The sequence below is a fragment of the Caenorhabditis remanei genome, chromosome V (assembly GCF_010183535.1).
Source record: "Caenorhabditis remanei strain PX506 chromosome V, whole genome shotgun sequence".
Classification (NCBI taxonomy): Eukaryota; Metazoa; Nematoda; class Chromadorea; order Rhabditida; family Rhabditidae; genus Caenorhabditis; species Caenorhabditis remanei.
Window position 1 is genome coordinate 11,659,176 of NC_071332.1, and position 16,831 is coordinate 11,676,006.

Below are 16,831 nucleotides of genomic sequence, written 5' to 3' on the forward strand. Positions count from 1 at the left end.
GACAGACAACACATGTTCTTTCAACACAAACAACCCCTCAAACCAAGACAGTGATAACAAGGTGTCACACATACAGAATATGACCAATCCAAAACTAGCAGTTAAAATCAGTCAGTTACCACAAGTGAAATCTTGAAAACTCAACCACGTTTTCATCTAGTCGTCCTTCTACTCCAATTCTGGGACCATTCGCACCACCAATCACCTTTGAACCTGAACAGTCCTCCAAACGCATATTCTCATCCAGTAAATTGACTGGCCAGCAATTTCTGAATGCGGACAATCGGACATAAATTCGGTCTAGCGCTACGATACTGCTAGCCTCACTAAACTCACACAGGCTCACAACCACAGTACACACTAGACAACAAATTCGGATAAGTTACACTTCTGCTCCATTCGTCGATACTGACGTGGTATGCGTCCCTAACCACGGACGACTAACCTTAACACGAACGAGTAACCTGACCCCTGATAACAAGCATTCTGGGCATAGAAGGAAACTGGAAAGTTAAAACCAGTAACTCTTTCGCTCGACCAGAGCTCTCATCTACCAATCACCCGTGCCTGTCTACTATGGTCGCTTCATTTAGTCCTTTGACTAACACCCGGTCACACGCACCAGATCCACCACAACCAGTCGCCCCGAGCGAGCAAACTGATTCCATCAATTCCTTTGACCAGGAATTGATCACCAAGTTTAAAACTACAGTCATTCCAGACAAAGAAAACAAAATCTTTGTCCCATTCCCGTTCAATGACAAGAAGTCAACTCTTCACAAAAATTCGTCGTTGACACTTACACAACTGAAATCCCAAATAAAAGCAAAACCAACCTTTGTCTTGTTTCAAAAACGCTACAACGATATCACACAACAACAATTGAAATTCGGTTCCACTGATCAAGCGCCCGAAAACAAAAAACCCATTGATTCAAAATACTATATTCCCCATCGAGTTATAGTAAAACCAGATTACTCAATCACGAAATTTCGCATTGTTCTCGATGCATCCTCTCACAAAGAGAACGAGCAATAGCTTACCCAACCATTTATTCTGTCCTTCAATCATCAAATCAATTAGACACTACTGACAGCAACATCAAAACCAAGATAATCAAAGATAGCTCACAAAGCTCTCTTACAACTACTCCAATTTTACAAAACTTTCAAAACCACATACAACTATCCACTTTGAACCGCACACATTTACGTCAGCATCCTCCTCGACAACATCCCACTGCAACTGCAGGATTAGCTCAAACCAGTCAAGCTATCAGTCACTAACGACGATCAACACTTGAATTTATGATCCGTCTACATTCACAGCAACAACTGCTTCTACACAATATCACAGCATTTTGGGAGCCGCCACAGAGTTTTTCTCGTGGCCCCCCAGTGTCATGGAATTAACTAGCCATTAATTCACGACCTTGACTAACCAGCCTAACAACTCTATGGCTTCTATTAGATTCACCACATCTAACCAAAATGGCTACAAGAAATGGTTTGACAATAAGTTCAATACGTGAAACGTGGCCTTCTCGAGGAAATGCTCAACAACTCTCGTCGACTACTTGCGTACCCTAACCTCGGATTGTGCCGACCCCAAGTTAACCGATCGCCCTCGATTCGCCGCATAAAAGGAAAGGAAATCGTCAGTTCAACGGCTCTTCAACTCTCTCACACTCGTGCTCCTGAAGATCTCCCCTGGAAGTTCTACTCCACGTCATCGATCTCAACCGTTGGCTCCACCATCCTTTCAACCACTGCTTCTTCCAACGCTCAAGGCACCACTAGAGACTAAAGTATCCTCCTGGCACCTTTTCACTATTGAATGAACCTGTTAACTGTTCCTCTCTTGTTATTCTCGCATTCTAAATCTGACGGGGTTCACCTTCCCTCTAACGTCGGAACACCATGTTCATTGTTCTCCCGAAACTTCTCTCTCCAAAATAACTGAAATCTGAAAAATTCGTTTTTTATGAAAAAGGATAAAAAAGACATCTGACGGATTAAATATTTCGGTCTAAAACGTAGTGTCCTCTCAGTGAATTGAAATGCCTTCGCACTCTCTATATGCCTCGATTTGTCATCTATTTCATTGAATTTTCACTCATTTTCAATGTTGTTCTAACCCAAGTCAATAAGGTATCAGTTTATCTTCTTACCAAATGTGTTTACTCAAAATGATATAACTGATAATAATGAAGAACGGTCTAGAAGAAGATAACAATAAATCACTGGAATTTCAAAATTATTTCAATAGACATAAAACTAAACATTGAAAATCTAATTATTCCAGCTATTTGTTTCCAGACTCCCACCGTAATCTCTCCTGACCTTTTCAGAATACCCTCACTAACAATTAGTTTGAAACTAAAATAAAATGAAAACCAAAGTTCCGGGTCAACTCTTTGTTGATGATAGAAACTTTTTTAAAAGATTCAAAAAACCAACTATTCAATGATCAGATTTAATAAGTTGATCTGTGTCAAGCAAGGTCTTGATCTTGAATTTGAGTATATTGTTTATGACCTTTGTAGAATTTTTTTACAATAGCCGACATGTCTAGACTGAAAGAGTAGAGAAAAACAAACGTTTTTTCAATTACTTTATTGTTTTCAAAATGATCAATTGACATAGTACAAACCTCAACGAAACACAAATAAAAACAACTGATTCAAATAATTTATTTGATCTTCAAATGAACTTTTTATGACAGGACAATGACGCAGCTAAAACTCCAAATCTTCACAAATGGTCATTCGAAAATGGGGCGGAAAAGAATGAAAGGAGGGAGGGACCTCCGACTGTAACAATACCAAATCAAGGTCCATTTAGTTGGAAATGGACATGGAATTCGAAGATAAACACTACCTCAACTAGTTCAATTTCACCAACCACTTCCACTACCACCACCACAACAACTTCTTCTCCAACGAGCACTAAACCAGTTTATATTCTGAAATCTGCAGCAAGAAAGTCTTTAAGAAATGTGAGAATCAAAAAATACGTAGACTCCTTTTAAACATTCCAAATTTCAGACTCTCCGTGGCACGACACCAGAGAAACGAAAGAAACAACTTGCTCAGATGGGAAAGAAAATAAAAGTGAAGAAAATATCACAGACGGAATCCAAAAAACTTCACAAATCGTATCGAAAAGTGAAAGTAACTGAAAATCCTCCAGCATTGGATATGTTTGAAGTGAATGAAAGAGCTGGATTGAATGATTATTTGTTTCAGGGAGATATCAACTTGGACGAGTGAGTTTTGAGTTTGATGTTTCTGATAGACTATGAATATTCAGAAATCAAATTGCTGAGTTCACTTCTAATTCAAAAAAGTCTCGAAAGAAGCGACAAATCCAAAACTCGGCTCAATTCTGGCCGGATAACACTGTTTATTACTATTTCGATTCTGGATTAGGATCAAATATGCAGCAGATTGTGGCAGATGCGATGAAATTTTTGGAGGAGAGAACTTGTGTTACCTTCGTTTTGAATAGTACAGCAACTAATCGAGTCAAGGTGATCATTTCTAACACTTTCAATTTCTTTGAAGTGCTTTAAGATCATCAACGGAGTGGGATGTTATTCAAACGTTGGAATGTTAGGCGGAGAACAGACATTATCTCTTGGATCTGGGTGTGAATTGGTGAGTGTAATAGAGGAATTCCAGAACGTGACATTATGCCTCAAAAATATCTTCAGGTTGGCACAGCTGCTCACGAACTCTCCCATACCCTTGGCGTGTTCCACTCCCAAATGAGATCTGATCGAGATGAATACGTGACAATTGACCTGACTGATGTTCCAGAATCATCTCAACCCAATTTTTACAAAATGACTGCTGCGACATCGACGAATTTAGTGGATTATGAATATGGAAGTTTCATGCATTATGGAGGCAGAGCGTGCGTTTTTTTCATAGTATTTTCAAAGCGATTTTTGAAAAACATGCATAATAAAAGTCGTTTTCTAGATTTGTCACATCTGGAGGAGTCGATTCGATAGTTCCAAAAGATCCATTGATGGTGTACACGATGGGAGGACGAATAGTGACATTTTTGGATCTGAAAATGTTGAATACACATTATTCTTGTTCATGTGAGTAATGAATTTTCAAATCCAACCTGACTAACTAATCTTCCAGGTCCAACTTCATTAAACTGTGGGAACGGAGGTTATCCCAACCCAGCCAACTGCGCTGAATGTGCTTGTCCGTATGGTTTCGGAGGAACTCTTTGTAACGAGAGAGCAGATTATGGTTGTGGAAGTGAGCTGACTGCTACTGACACCTGGAAACAACAGAACTACACTTTCGGGAACTCTTCGAATGCAATGTCTGCAAGAACCAGTTTTGCGTATTGTGCACATTGGATTAAGGTTGGTCGAATTCTCATTTCACATGCCTCGTACAATATGTAAAATGTAGGCTCCTGTCGGAAAACAAATCCAGTTCCGAATCGATGCCGCTTACAACACACAATGTGGATATGGATGCACATTCAATGGGATTGAACCAAAGTTGAAAAATGATATGACAATGACTCAGACACGGTGAGAGACCAGAGGAGAAGTTTTATTCAACCCAACGTAACCTATTTTCCAGATATTGCTGCGACGAATTCAACGGAGAGATCATGACGGCAGAAGTGAATCCCATGCCTGTTTTCACTTATAACCGGTATTATGTAACAACTTATTCTTGGTCTTATCGTTATGGTATTCTTTTTACCCAATTGAAAGACTCTAATTTAGTTTGATTTTCAGTCAATTCGACAGTCTCCGCATGCGTAGATTTATCAGATAAAGACACTTGTCTTGCATTGAAAACAGCATATGAACAAGGATGTAGTGTTTACGATACAGCACAATTGAAGGTCATGTGTGCAGTAACTATGGATTTATGTGGGAAGGTTGTGTCTGGAAGTGGAACATGTCAAGATCGGTTCGAGCAAAGCCAGTAAGTTTTTTGAAAAACTTATTATATTTTTTAACGTTTAATCGATAACTTTCACAGCAGTAATTCCATCGTTTTTTATCAAAAAACAAGAACATTTTCTTCCAGATGCACAACATATTCGACCAACGGAATGTGTACATCTTCACTGCCACTCATCGCTGAGTTTTCTTGTGCGTCTACGTGTGGTTTTTGTGTTAATCCTGTTTGAAATAAAGTTTGTTTATGTCTATTCTTCCTAAAAGAATTCTAATGGGGTTATTCACCTCCGGAAAAAAACGTTTTTTCCAGAGGTGAATAACCCCATAAGAAATGATAGAAACTAATATTACAGTTAATCTGAAATGGTTTCAGAAGATTCATATTTAAAAATAGATAGTCGTGAATCGAACGATTCTACTGTTTCGTTGATCTATCATTCCGGCCAATTCGTGACTTCTAAAAATTGACAATAATGATCGTCTCTTATATTTTAAAAGTGTTTTTCCGACCATCAAAACGATCAAAACCTGATGAAAAAATAGTCAATAAATGTACCTCTCTTGTAGAGAAAACAAGTTCAGTTAATAATAATAACGAATAACAACATCACACTATTTATTTCTTTTCTTCAAAAATTGCATTTCAAGTTTATTTATACCCGAAACCTAGTGTATTCTCTGACAAATGTCCCTTCTCTTCCGATACTATCTCTGAATAAATTGTCTTCTCGCCTTTTACCGGAACAATTCTCTCTCAAAATGTCAGAGAAAAAGAAGGATGGAAAAGTGGCCAGTAGTGACAAAATGTGTCTTCCTAAAATGGCCTACTACCGTTTTGTTGTTATGATGGTTGCATTTTTCTGTTTGATGAGCATTTTTTCTAATTATACTATTATGAATTTCGCATTTATTTGTATGAAAAATGATATGGAAGGAGCAATTTTGGGACAGAATGGAGTGAGTTTTTCAGATTTTCCTGATTTCTTCTAATATTAACCCTCTTTTTCCCTAGACTCTTCAATCCATCTACGACTACACTTCCACTGAAAAAGCCCAATTAATTTGGGCAGTTGCAATCGGCACAATAATTGGAACTATTCCATACAACTGGATGTATGTCAGATATGGAGCCAAAAACGTTTTCTTATCAGCTGGAATCATCTCTCTCATTGCAACTTCTTGTACTCCATTCGCTGCTGCAAACAATTATATTTTCTTACTTATCATAAGATTGATACAGGTTTGTTCTGAAAATATGGAAGAGGAAATTGAATATTCATGAGTTCGAAAAGTTTTTGAAATATATGCAGTTCCACGTGTTGAAGATTAGTTTTCAAAAATTTTTTCAATTTTTGAATTGGATTTGAACAAAGAAATACATTTTAATCTTAGCATACTAATTGGCATTTGAAAGAGTAATAACCAAACAATTGAATACCATTTATCGTTAAAACAATGTGATTTTCACCAGCAGTTCCATCTTGTTTCCAGGGAATTGCATATGCTGCTGACTTCGCAGTCATTGGAATAATCTGTGTAAAATGGGCACCACATGATGAAGTTGCATTCTTCGTGTCTGTTCTTACTGTATTCTCACCGTTTGCCACTGTGATCACTACTGCAGTTACTGGATTCGTGAGTTTATATTTGTCCCGTTTCAGATTGAGTGCCAGTAAATTCGGTGCGAAGAAGAAATTTCAGTTGTGCACCTCAAGTTTCGGATGGAGATCATCATTCTACGTTCATTCGGTTGCTGGTGTTCTTTGTTTTGTCCTCTGGTACATCGTATATTCCGATGATCCATTATCCCATTCAAGTGTTACTTCAAGAGAATTGGCCGAAATTCAAAAAGGAAAATCTGCGGCTCATTTTGATAAGAAAAGGTAAACTATTCCATGCTTTACCTGATATGGGAAACTGGAATATTTCAGAGAAATCCCGTACCTGAAGATGATCACAAACAGCGCTCTGATCTGTACTTGGTTCAATGCCTTCATGGATTTGTCAATGTCAATCATGATAATCACTTACTCTCCAATATATTTCAATACTGTATTGGAGTTTCCAGTAAGTTGTTCTATTAATTTGTTTGAAAAAAGTTGTTCTTGTAGATTGAACAGACTGCATTCATCATTGGTATCACCAATTTCGCTCAACTACCATTCAAATTTGGAGCCGCGTTCATCAGTGACAGGATAACGTAAGCTCTTCGGTCATTAATTTTTTTCGAAACTTTAATTTTGAAGATCTATAAACCCAAAGGCAAAAATGTTGATTTTCAACTCGATTTCGTGTGGAATCGTTTCAATTCTCTTCGGTGGACTTGGATTTATTTCAAAAGATCAGAAATGGATTGCAATGTTTTTACTAATTGCAGTCAACTGTTTGATGTCAACTAATTGTGCTGGATTTTATCAGTGTGGAAGGTGAGAAATACCTGTTTGACTTATGGAACCTTGGCTCAAGAACCTGATTTACAGACACGTATCCCAACAATTCGCTGATGTTGTAATCGCGGCTATTCAATTCTGTAAATGTCTCGCTCTATTCTTTGTTCCTGCAATCGTTGCAGCTACAGTAACCGATGAATCAAATCGATACGAATGGTCACATGCATTCTTGGTAATGTCCGGATTGTTGTTAGTGGTTAGTTTGCAAAATACATTCCAAGAGTTAGCTGGGTCCATCTTGAATTCCAGGCCAACTTCTCAGCATATTTCTTCTTCACTGACCAACCAGCTGACTTCACAAAATGTGATGAACCACAGGAATTCCCATTGAAGCAATCAATAAATGATGAAAAATTATAATTCGACGATAATTCCCTCACCCCCAAATGTTGCTTATCATCAAATTGAAACCCAATAAAAATTAAAATGATAAAGAAATTATGTCTGCTTCTTTATACTCTCAACTCATTCCACAGTTAAATTTAATATTTCTTCAGAATGTTCACTCAGTTTATTTTGATTCTCGGTGAGATTTTCGAAAGTTTCCATGACAGATTTTACGAATTCCATTCCAAAATATTAAACGTGATTTTCTTAAATTTGAGAAATGTAAACAAGTTGTATGGAGAGGCGGAGCTGAAATGTAACTCACTTTGTATTGGAATTGATATTGATTTTCAAAAATTGTTTTATTGAATCGCATTTCCAGAAACTTTACAATTGAATCTCTGTTTCAGCTATTCTCAGTTTCCAACTGTCCCAATGCACACTGGAGCCAAATTTATGTGATGAGAAAAGAATGACACAATGTGACGAATTCGCAGTTTGTTGTCCTCTGGGAAATGAACAATATGGTTTGTGATTATTTAATTTCTTGTTTTGTCTGTCTGTGTGTCTGTCAGTTACCATATTCCGTTCAATTGAAACGCATGCGCTTTTTTCTAAGTGGTCTCCCAAACGCGCTTCCATATGTCAACACAGTTTTTACAATCTCTTAAAAACAGTTTTGCGGTTAAATTGGAAGGTGCAATTCAATTTTTGAAGTAGCCTTCCTAGTGCGCTTCTATTGGAGGGGCGCTACAATTAGGGAATACGGTAAATCTTTTGTATTGCAGGATGCTGTCCGTTTACAGAAGGAAAATGTTGTCCTGGAACCAGTTATTGTTGCCCTCCTGGATTCTCATGTACGAGTACGGGAACATGTAAAAGGGTATATTTTTTTCAGTAACAATTTCTCAAAACTACGTTCCAATTCATTTTTGAATAGTTTTGTAACTAAAATAGAAAAAAACTGCAATGAAAATAGTTATATTCCAGACAACAACTATCACCAACCCTGTGGATCCACATGATATTGATTTGGGATCATGAATTTAATGAAACAAAATTTCTATCCAATAAAAATTTTAAATTCTGGTTGTTGTTTTATTTATGCAGTTTGGAATGAGTTTAGTTCAATTGGAAATTTCAAGTTCAACTCTAGTATCGATGTCGAACAACTTATGGATTCGAACTTGGAGCAATGTTCGCCCCATTTGCTCCTTCAGCCGACTTTGCTCCTTCCGCAGACAATTTATCTCTTTCATCCAAGAAATCTTCACTTGATTCCTTTGATCCACTCTGTGGTTTCTCCATTGGTTTCGGTTGTTGAGGTGGAATTTCAACCGATGGAGGCTTCTCTTTATCCATTTTTTGAACCAAATTGTCGTTTTGGTTGAGCCTTTCATATACTTCTGCCGTATTCACCCCACTGTGAGTTTTCAATTTTGGAGCCATTCGGACACAACTCAAACGAGGGCATTGATTGGTTTCTGGTTCAACTTCTGTTTCGATTACACTTCGAACGCTTCGTCCAGAGATTGCTGCTTCACGTTGACGGTCACGAAGAGCCTGAAACGGGAATGCAATAATTGAAACGTCTGGAACCATTTTCAGATATACCTGTCTTCTTTCCAAATGCAGTTGCTCCCGATCTCGATCATTTGATGAACACAAAAAGACGATGGATATTGGAAGGGAAAGGAACAGTAGCCAGTGCAAAACTGAAATTAGAAGAAAACGCTTTGAATCTGGAAATGTACAGTATGACAACTTACGTTCAATTATGAGAATGTCATGCATATTGATTGACGAGTTGCTTCAAATATTTCAAAAATGAAGTTCGCAGATTTCTCAATAGTAAAAAGTGTTTTTTTTTTCATTTCTTCAGAAACGAGATTCTACAGAAAAGAGTTCGATGGTTTCAGTTCACGTGACTGAAGTTTAGAATACACTGTGAAAACCTGCTGGAGATTTCGAGAAAAAACTTGCGGCACCTACAAAACTGCATAAGATCTTCTTCCAACAGTGAGATACCGTAGTGTTCAACAAACATCGCTCTCTTTTCGGTCTGATTTTCAAAGAACCCAGTAACCCGCATGTAGTTAGAATGATCCTAATCTTCGATGGATTATCTGACCAGAAATGGAAACGGATCATTCGAAAATCGACACATCAGTAACACATTTGTACACGTGTAGGCGGGTGAATAAACTAATTTGATCCGAGTTGAAAATCAGAGAAACGGTATAAAATGAGCAGGAGAGGAGAACAGACAGATCGCAAAACGGTTTCAATGTAGATTCGTTTTGTCTGAAAAGTATTGATGTTTTCTTCTATTTCATATACTTCTATCGTGTTTCAGGAGACCGGTTGAGCTTGTTATGAATCAAATGATTCTGAAACTAGTTCGGACTTCTTAAATATTTCAATGCGGGAGGAGGATTACAGTACTCTTACCAGTAATTGTTTTATCCTCAGCAATAGAAGTTCACCCGGAGATTCTGGATCTTACTTCAGTAGACGAATTCATTCGGTGTCTGCTTGAAAAAATGTTTGTTTTGAAGTACTATATGTAATGTTTTGAATGTTTTTTTTTATTCTGGACCACTAACCTCAAACTGTCCTTAGAAGAATACTGTCCCCTTCAAGTTTAATTTGCCTGGACGACAGTAATAGAGTGTCACTTTACTCTCTTGCATCAGAATTTAATAAGTACAAAAGTAGAGAACTAGGTTTTTTTACACCGGTTTGAATTCTAGTTAATTTCCCGAAGAACCGGAAAGTAAGATGGTGCCTGCCTATTGTTCCTCAAACCACAACAATCTTGTGTTGACTAAAACCATACAAATTTTATTTTCTGCTGTTCCATTGCTTCACCGAAAGTTCTTTTGAACTTCCGTTCACAGTCCATTTCTATTTCTATCCATTCGATCTTTTTTTGTCCTTTTTCTTCATCAAAAATCAAAATATGGGCGGAGTCTCAACGAATTCACAAAATATCGTATCCGAATACTACAATTCTCTGTGATTATCCCTTCAAATGACCTCACTTTTCGTCATGTATCACCATGTAATCCCTTGGTTTTTTCATCGAATCCTCATTATAAAAAGTACAGTAATCCAGAGGTCTTTTAAAAATCGCCGATCGAAATCGCCGAAGATTTCGACCGACTTTCGATTATTTCTGTTTTTTTCTCGAAAATTTACAAAGTTGCAAAATCTGGTAGAATGCTGGGAATATCTTTTCTGAAACCTGATAATATCACCGGCATATTTGAGCGAGATTTGACAATTACGATCAGTTAAAAAAAAATATTTTTCACAAATTTCAAGACTGTTCTCTCACTGTTTTTTTCTGGCTCTCAATTGCAACTTTAGCCATTTTTTATTTTCAGAGAATGGTCAGATTCCTTACGACGGTTCTGCTTGTCTCCTCCATTAGTTTGGTATCTGTTTCAGCTCAAGCAAACCGAGCAAAAGTATGCCAGAAAGCTGTGAACTTGGGTGTCACTTTCTATACAGCGAAAGAGTTGGAGCCAGTTAGTTCATCCCGAAGAGCAAGACAATTTTGATTGAAACATTTCAGATCCTCGCCTGTATCGAACCGACGTTGTACAATACTCCAGAAGACACTGCTGGACTCATTGACAGTTAGTCGATTTCAGAAAAGAAAAATGTGTTCTTGAAATGGTAAATCTTGTTTTTCAGAGGGAAAGTCTTGTGTTATCAACAACAGTATGAGCAAGGCTCTGCCAGCATTGTCGCTGTACAATGGATGTGAGTTTACGAGTAACATTAACAAAACAATTCGATTCAAACCACGATTTTCGGTTTAGTCAGAAACATTTTTGCCCGCTCTACCGTATACCCGATTGAATTGGTTTTCGATCTTGATTGGCTTCTTAGTCTTTTCTGTCTCTGCTCTAGCATTTCCCACCAAATCTTTTATTTATGTTTTCAGTCAACGGCTGCACTGATTTGATGGCTCTCATTGACAAACTGACAACTCCATTCATGAATCAATGCAAACAAGTTATCAACAAAGGACTCAAAGTTCTCAACAACTGTAAAGCCAATAATAAGAAAACTGGAGTTGCCAAGCAGAATGCATGCATCAATAAGGTTTACGGACAGTGTATGGCCATGGTTACAAAGGCGTTCGTTAACAAAGTTTGCACTGCACTCTCAAAGGTTTGTTGTGAATCTCTTCATCATAACGCGGTTACTTAAAACAATTTTATTCCAGAAAATGACAGCAAAGGAATGGAATTGCTGTAAGACTTATGCACCAAAGGTTGTCAATGTCAAGCCGTACGCCTGCTACAACATTGAAAAGTAAATTGGAGGAGAATCTAGAATGAAGAAGAAGAAGAAGAAGAAACGTCTCCCAACATAATTTTTCCCGTTTTAGTGAATAAATATTTGAGAGCTTCTATTTTCTGTACAGTGATTAAGATTCAAAATATGTTAACTCATCTTTCACATATTAGTGGTAACAAATTGTGGAAGACACGTGATCCAGAGGGCTCTCAATTGATGAGACAGGTAATTTCATACATTACTAAAGACGATATTTTCCTTATTGTTTTAATAAGACGTCCAGGCAAACAGTAATCTAAATTTCCTTGATTTCACACAACACATGAACATTTTTTGATGGAATCCAGGAATCTGAAAACAAAAGAAAAACTCTAGACTCAATTATTCTCAAAGCAGTTTTCAACTGGTTTTAGCTCTTTGATACACAAGTTTCCCGTTTCCAGAACAACATTTTCCAAGTTTCATCATGCCATTCCAATGATTCCGATCTTCAGCTATACAGAAATTAATATGTCTGAAATTTCTCAAATTGTCTCCTGATATTCAAACTTCTGGTCTCAACAATGTAATAGGTTCAAATAGTTTGATGTGTTTTGTATTGTTTTCCCAACTCACTTTTCATTTTTATTTTCAGTACAATCGTATTTTAACCGAAACAGTTCCCACAACCAGTCACACTTTACTCTTCTGAGAACTATCATCCAAGTTCACTTCAAATCGAAAAAAACCTACCGAAATACTCAAAAAACTCGATGAAATATCGAGAGATTTGGTGACCGTTGTACCTCCGATTTTTCGTTTTTCATCCTTCATCCCCTCTGAGTACCCGCCCCGGTGCGATAATCCCAGCCCTTTCGATCGAAAAAAAGAACGATTGAAGGGAATATAAAAACGGATCAGTGAGTCGGGGAAGATAAAAAACCATTTGTTTCTGTTACCAGTTCAATCGTTCATTTATTGTAGCGACTGACTAGTGAGTGCATTTTTTCTTTTTTTCATGTCTAGTCCGATTATTTATTCGTACGACCGATTTATGAGTTACGATTCCGTTTAGGCAACTTTTTGGCGGTTCATCTTCGATTTCAGTTCTCTCTGGAACTCCAAATTTTCAAAATAGGTCGGAACTGAGTTTCGGAATTCTTAATGAAACTTGCATCAAGATTTCCTGTCTGTGTTTTCTTATGTCTGTTATATCAACTAGATCACGTTTAGTTGTTCAATTTCTAATCTTTATAGATAATGGCCAAATTCTTCACCGCACTTTTGTTGGTCTCCTCCATCGGAGTGGCCACTGTCCACGCCGCCGCAGCAACCAGAGCACAGGTTTGCCTGAAGGCTGTCAATTTGGGTCTCACTTTCTACACGGCAAAGGAATGCGAACCGGTAAATTTAGATTAAGAAAGAGCAAGCAATTTTTTATTGAAATCTTTCAGATCCTCGCCTGTATCGAACCGACGTTGTACAATACTCCAGAAGACACTACTGCTCTCATCGACAGTTAGTCCAACTTATTCTTAGAAACATTATGGAAAGAACATTTTCAGAGGGAAAGACTTGTGTGATCAACAACAGTATGAGCAAGGCTCTTCCAGCATTGTCCCTGTACAATGGATGTAAGTTTACGAGATAATACACTAATACTGGGGACAAGTTTTAGTCATGCCAATAGATTTTCTATTTGAAAACCATAGCTACAATAACTTTCTTCCTATTTACCTTTCACTTACATATCTGATTTTCAGTCAATGGCTGCACTGATCTTATGGCTCTTCTCGACAAAATGATGGCTCCATTCCAGACTCAATGCAAACCAGTCATCACCAAGTGCCTTAATGTTCTCAATAAATGCAAAAAGAACAATACAAAAACCGGAACTGCTAAGCAGACCGCTTGCTTGAATCAAGTCTACGGAGAAGGAATCGCCATGGTCACTAAAGCCTTCATCAACAAGGTTTGCACTGCTTTGTCCAAGAAAATGACTTCTGTCGAATGGAACTGCTGTAAGACTTATGCACCAAAGGTTGTCAATGTCAAGCCGTACGCCTGCTACAACATTGAAAAGTAAATTGGAGAAGAATAAATATCAATTTATTTCTATACTGGGTTTTCATAGACAATGAATGAAATTTATCTGAAGTTTTTCTGACAAATTGATTCGATAAATTTTTATTTGTGTTGATAGTTTCAGATTGTGTCTTAACCTACAATGTTTTCAATACAAGTCGCTATTATTACTGGTTTTAAAAGAAACATTTCCTCAAGTATTGAAAGAATGCGAAGGAGGAAATTTCGAATATAAGGACTCTACGTATTCGAAATATAGTTGCTCATTATCCCTTTGCCTTGTTGTCAACTAAGAAAAGCTATGTCAGATTCCATCTGCTTCTGAAATTGAAGTGGAATTGATTCTGAATTTTGCTCAGGCCTGATCTTTAATGTTTGATTACAGATTCGTGACATCCTAGGTTAATTATCTATTAGATCAAATTCAGACAATAGTAGTCTATGATTTCTGCAATATACTCCATGAAGAGATTAATTGAGAAAACTGAGCCGGCTCACTTAAGCCACTACGACTCGATATACATTAAAAAAACACATACACTGACGAAAATGTACTCTGGTATCGCGGTACCAGTCTTAGATTCGAATAATTCGGAATAGAATTATCAAAACAAAATCATGAAAAAACAAACTTTCGAAATTTTTTAATGAGCGGAACTAAAGATATGAACATTCGAAGCCACTTCGTCCCGCCTTTATATACTGTAGATTGCATTCTATCAAATGATCAACAAACAAAAACTCTTTTAACCGATGAAAAAACCAATCGTTTTTGAAAACGGATTAGCCTAAGATGTGATGATTGATCAATTGAAATTAATGAAACTACAGTATACTACAATAAGAGATAGTTTTCAGAATTTGAGAACTAGATCTTGGAAACAGGAATTCCTTTGCTTTCGTGTGTTTGGAAGTTCAACATCTTTAGTTTCAGTTAATCAAGAACTCTACTGATTCACTTGATTATTGAATCTTTGAAACTCTAAAAATCATAAAACAGTTGATCTTTTACACCCTCGCGAGTACAAAAATAGTTTCACCAACGAAAAAAAGTAATCCTTCTTTAATGAACTCACTACAAAAGTAACATTTTTTCCTGTATAAAAAGCAACCAATAGAAATACTTTTTGTCAAATGTTGAACATGAGCCGCCTTTCGTTTGTTGTTGGACTGACTGTTGTCATTGGTGCAGTTTATGCCAATAATCGTGCGGCCGTTTGTACAAAAGCAGTCAATTTGGGTGTCACTTTCTATACGGCAAAGGAATTGGAGCCGGTGAGAGTTTCCAAATATTTGGGGAAGAGATATTAGATCTGATTGTCTTGATAACAAGATAATTTTTCGCACAAGTGACAAGTAACTCATTTTTAGATTCTCGCTTGTGCGGATGCTCACTTCTACAATGATCCATATGACAAAGAACTGGTTTCAAGTTAGTTATCCATTTATATTCGATCGAATAGAACACTTTTCTTTCAGAATGCAAAACATGTGTGATCAACAACAGTATGAATAAAGCTCTTTCAGCTTTGTCGCTGTACAATGGATGTAGGTTTGAAACTGAAACTGTAACTTTAAAGAGATTGAGAAAAAACAGTACGCTTATGGGGGGCTCTCAATTTCCCAATAGAATTACCATAATGTGTTATTCAAAATTACTGTATAATTATTCCTACTGCACATACAACTGGCCCGAATAATATCACTTTCAGTCAACGGCTGCACAGACCTGATGGCTCTTCTCGATAAGCTCTCAACTCCATTCATCAATCAGTGCAAACCAGTTATCAACAAGGCTCTCAACACTCTTAAAAACTGCAAGGCTAACAATAAGCAGACCGGAACTGCTAAGCAGACCGCCTGTATGAACAAAGTATACGGTAACTGTATTGCAATGGTCACGAAAGCGTTCGTCAACAAAGTGTGTACTGCATTGTCGAAGAAGATGGATTCCAAAGAATGGAATTGTTGTAAACAGTATGCACCAAAAGTGGTCAATGCCAAAATGTACGAATGCTATAATATCGTAAAGTAATGTTTCTTTCGGTGAATTATTGGTTGAAAAATGAATAAATTAGTTCATATTGAACTGTAAAATGCAAAAGTAACATGAAGTCGGACAAACAGACACACAGAGAGACCATTTGCAAAAGTCAATAAACAAACAATCGACTGCTCATTTCATAAAGATCGGGATCAAAGTAATAGATGGTCTAGACTGATCACTCGGATCACTCTGATCATAATATCAGTTTCTCACCAACTTCTCACTCACTCATCAAGTACAAAGTACGTCTTGCAATTGCAACATTTTCAAATTGATTCCCTATAGTTATCCTCCCATCTAGTATTTTTTTCAAACGAATGGCAACAATCCAGAAAAAGGACACTGTCTCCTCCCCCTTTCCAAATCCAAATCATGTGTCAAAAACGGGCATCGCGGGGCTCACGGAGCTCTGATTCTCTTCGAATCCGAATGATATCTCGTCGAATTGAAATTCATGTCAAAACTGTCTTATTCGTGTCCTATCTCTATTGCGAGACACCCGCAAAAACATAGATTATTGTTTGTTGTGTTGGTCAGAAAGGACCTCCTCCTCCTCTCTCCTTATTCTTCTTCATATCTTTGCCTATAGATTTCCAACATTGGCTCCTATCATATAGCTTCTTCTTTTTCTCCGTCTTCTTCTACCGGTTCATATATTGGTTACTGTCCAAACGAGGTAAGT

At 37.3% G+C, this 16,831-nt stretch overlaps 6 protein-coding genes across 6 annotated transcripts; 5 read left to right on the plus strand and 1 right to left on the minus strand.

Moving 5' to 3' along the window:
• Positions 1-2,078: 2,078 nt before the first annotated feature.
• GCK72_019128 (uncharacterized protein) lies at positions 2,079-4,973 on the plus strand (the record flags this gene model as incomplete). Its single annotated transcript, XM_003115270.2, has 11 exons — positions 2,079-2,150; positions 2,725-2,997; positions 3,047-3,267; positions 3,312-3,531; positions 3,575-3,658; positions 3,715-3,917; positions 3,986-4,110; positions 4,157-4,389; positions 4,439-4,563; positions 4,616-4,728; positions 4,777-4,973. The coding sequence occupies 11 exons, from the start codon at positions 2,079-2,081 to the stop codon at positions 4,971-4,973; spliced, it is 1,866 nt and encodes a 621-aa protein (XP_003115318.2).
• An 868-nt stretch (positions 4,974-5,841) lies between these two features.
• GCK72_019129 (uncharacterized protein) lies at positions 5,842-7,757 on the plus strand (the record flags this gene model as incomplete). The annotated part of the gene is made up of 8 exons (XM_053732889.1): positions 5,842-5,904; positions 5,960-6,187; positions 6,439-6,830; positions 6,879-7,014; positions 7,059-7,147; positions 7,194-7,373; positions 7,428-7,593; positions 7,647-7,757. 8 exons carry the CDS (start codon positions 5,842-5,844, stop codon positions 7,755-7,757), a joined length of 1,365 nt encoding a protein of 454 aa, XP_053581802.1.
• A 1,140-nt stretch (positions 7,758-8,897) lies between these two features.
• GCK72_019130 (uncharacterized protein) lies at positions 8,898-9,518 on the minus strand (the record flags this gene model as incomplete). Its single annotated transcript, XM_053732890.1, has 3 exons — positions 8,898-9,287; positions 9,339-9,439; positions 9,494-9,518. 3 exons carry the CDS (start codon positions 9,516-9,518, stop codon positions 8,898-8,900), a joined length of 516 nt encoding a protein of 171 aa, XP_053581803.1.
• A 1,598-nt stretch (positions 9,519-11,116) lies between these two features.
• Positions 11,117-12,057, plus strand: GCK72_019131 (uncharacterized protein; the record flags this gene model as incomplete). Its single annotated transcript, XM_003115155.2, has 5 exons — positions 11,117-11,257; positions 11,305-11,368; positions 11,427-11,495; positions 11,680-11,909; positions 11,965-12,057. The coding sequence occupies 5 exons, from the start codon at positions 11,117-11,119 to the stop codon at positions 12,055-12,057; spliced, it is 597 nt and encodes a 198-aa protein (XP_003115203.2).
• A 1,220-nt stretch (positions 12,058-13,277) lies between these two features.
• Positions 13,278-14,103, plus strand: GCK72_019132 (uncharacterized protein; the record flags this gene model as incomplete). The annotated part of the gene is made up of 4 exons (XM_003115563.2): positions 13,278-13,421; positions 13,472-13,535; positions 13,583-13,651; positions 13,781-14,103. The coding sequence occupies 4 exons, from the start codon at positions 13,278-13,280 to the stop codon at positions 14,101-14,103; spliced, it is 600 nt and encodes a 199-aa protein (XP_003115611.1).
• A 1,133-nt stretch (positions 14,104-15,236) lies between these two features.
• GCK72_019133 (uncharacterized protein) lies at positions 15,237-16,137 on the plus strand (the record flags this gene model as incomplete). The annotated part of the gene is made up of 4 exons (XM_003115344.2): positions 15,237-15,377; positions 15,474-15,534; positions 15,582-15,650; positions 15,815-16,137. The coding sequence occupies 4 exons, from the start codon at positions 15,237-15,239 to the stop codon at positions 16,135-16,137; spliced, it is 594 nt and encodes a 197-aa protein (XP_003115392.1).
• Positions 16,138-16,831: the final 694 nt, after the last annotated feature.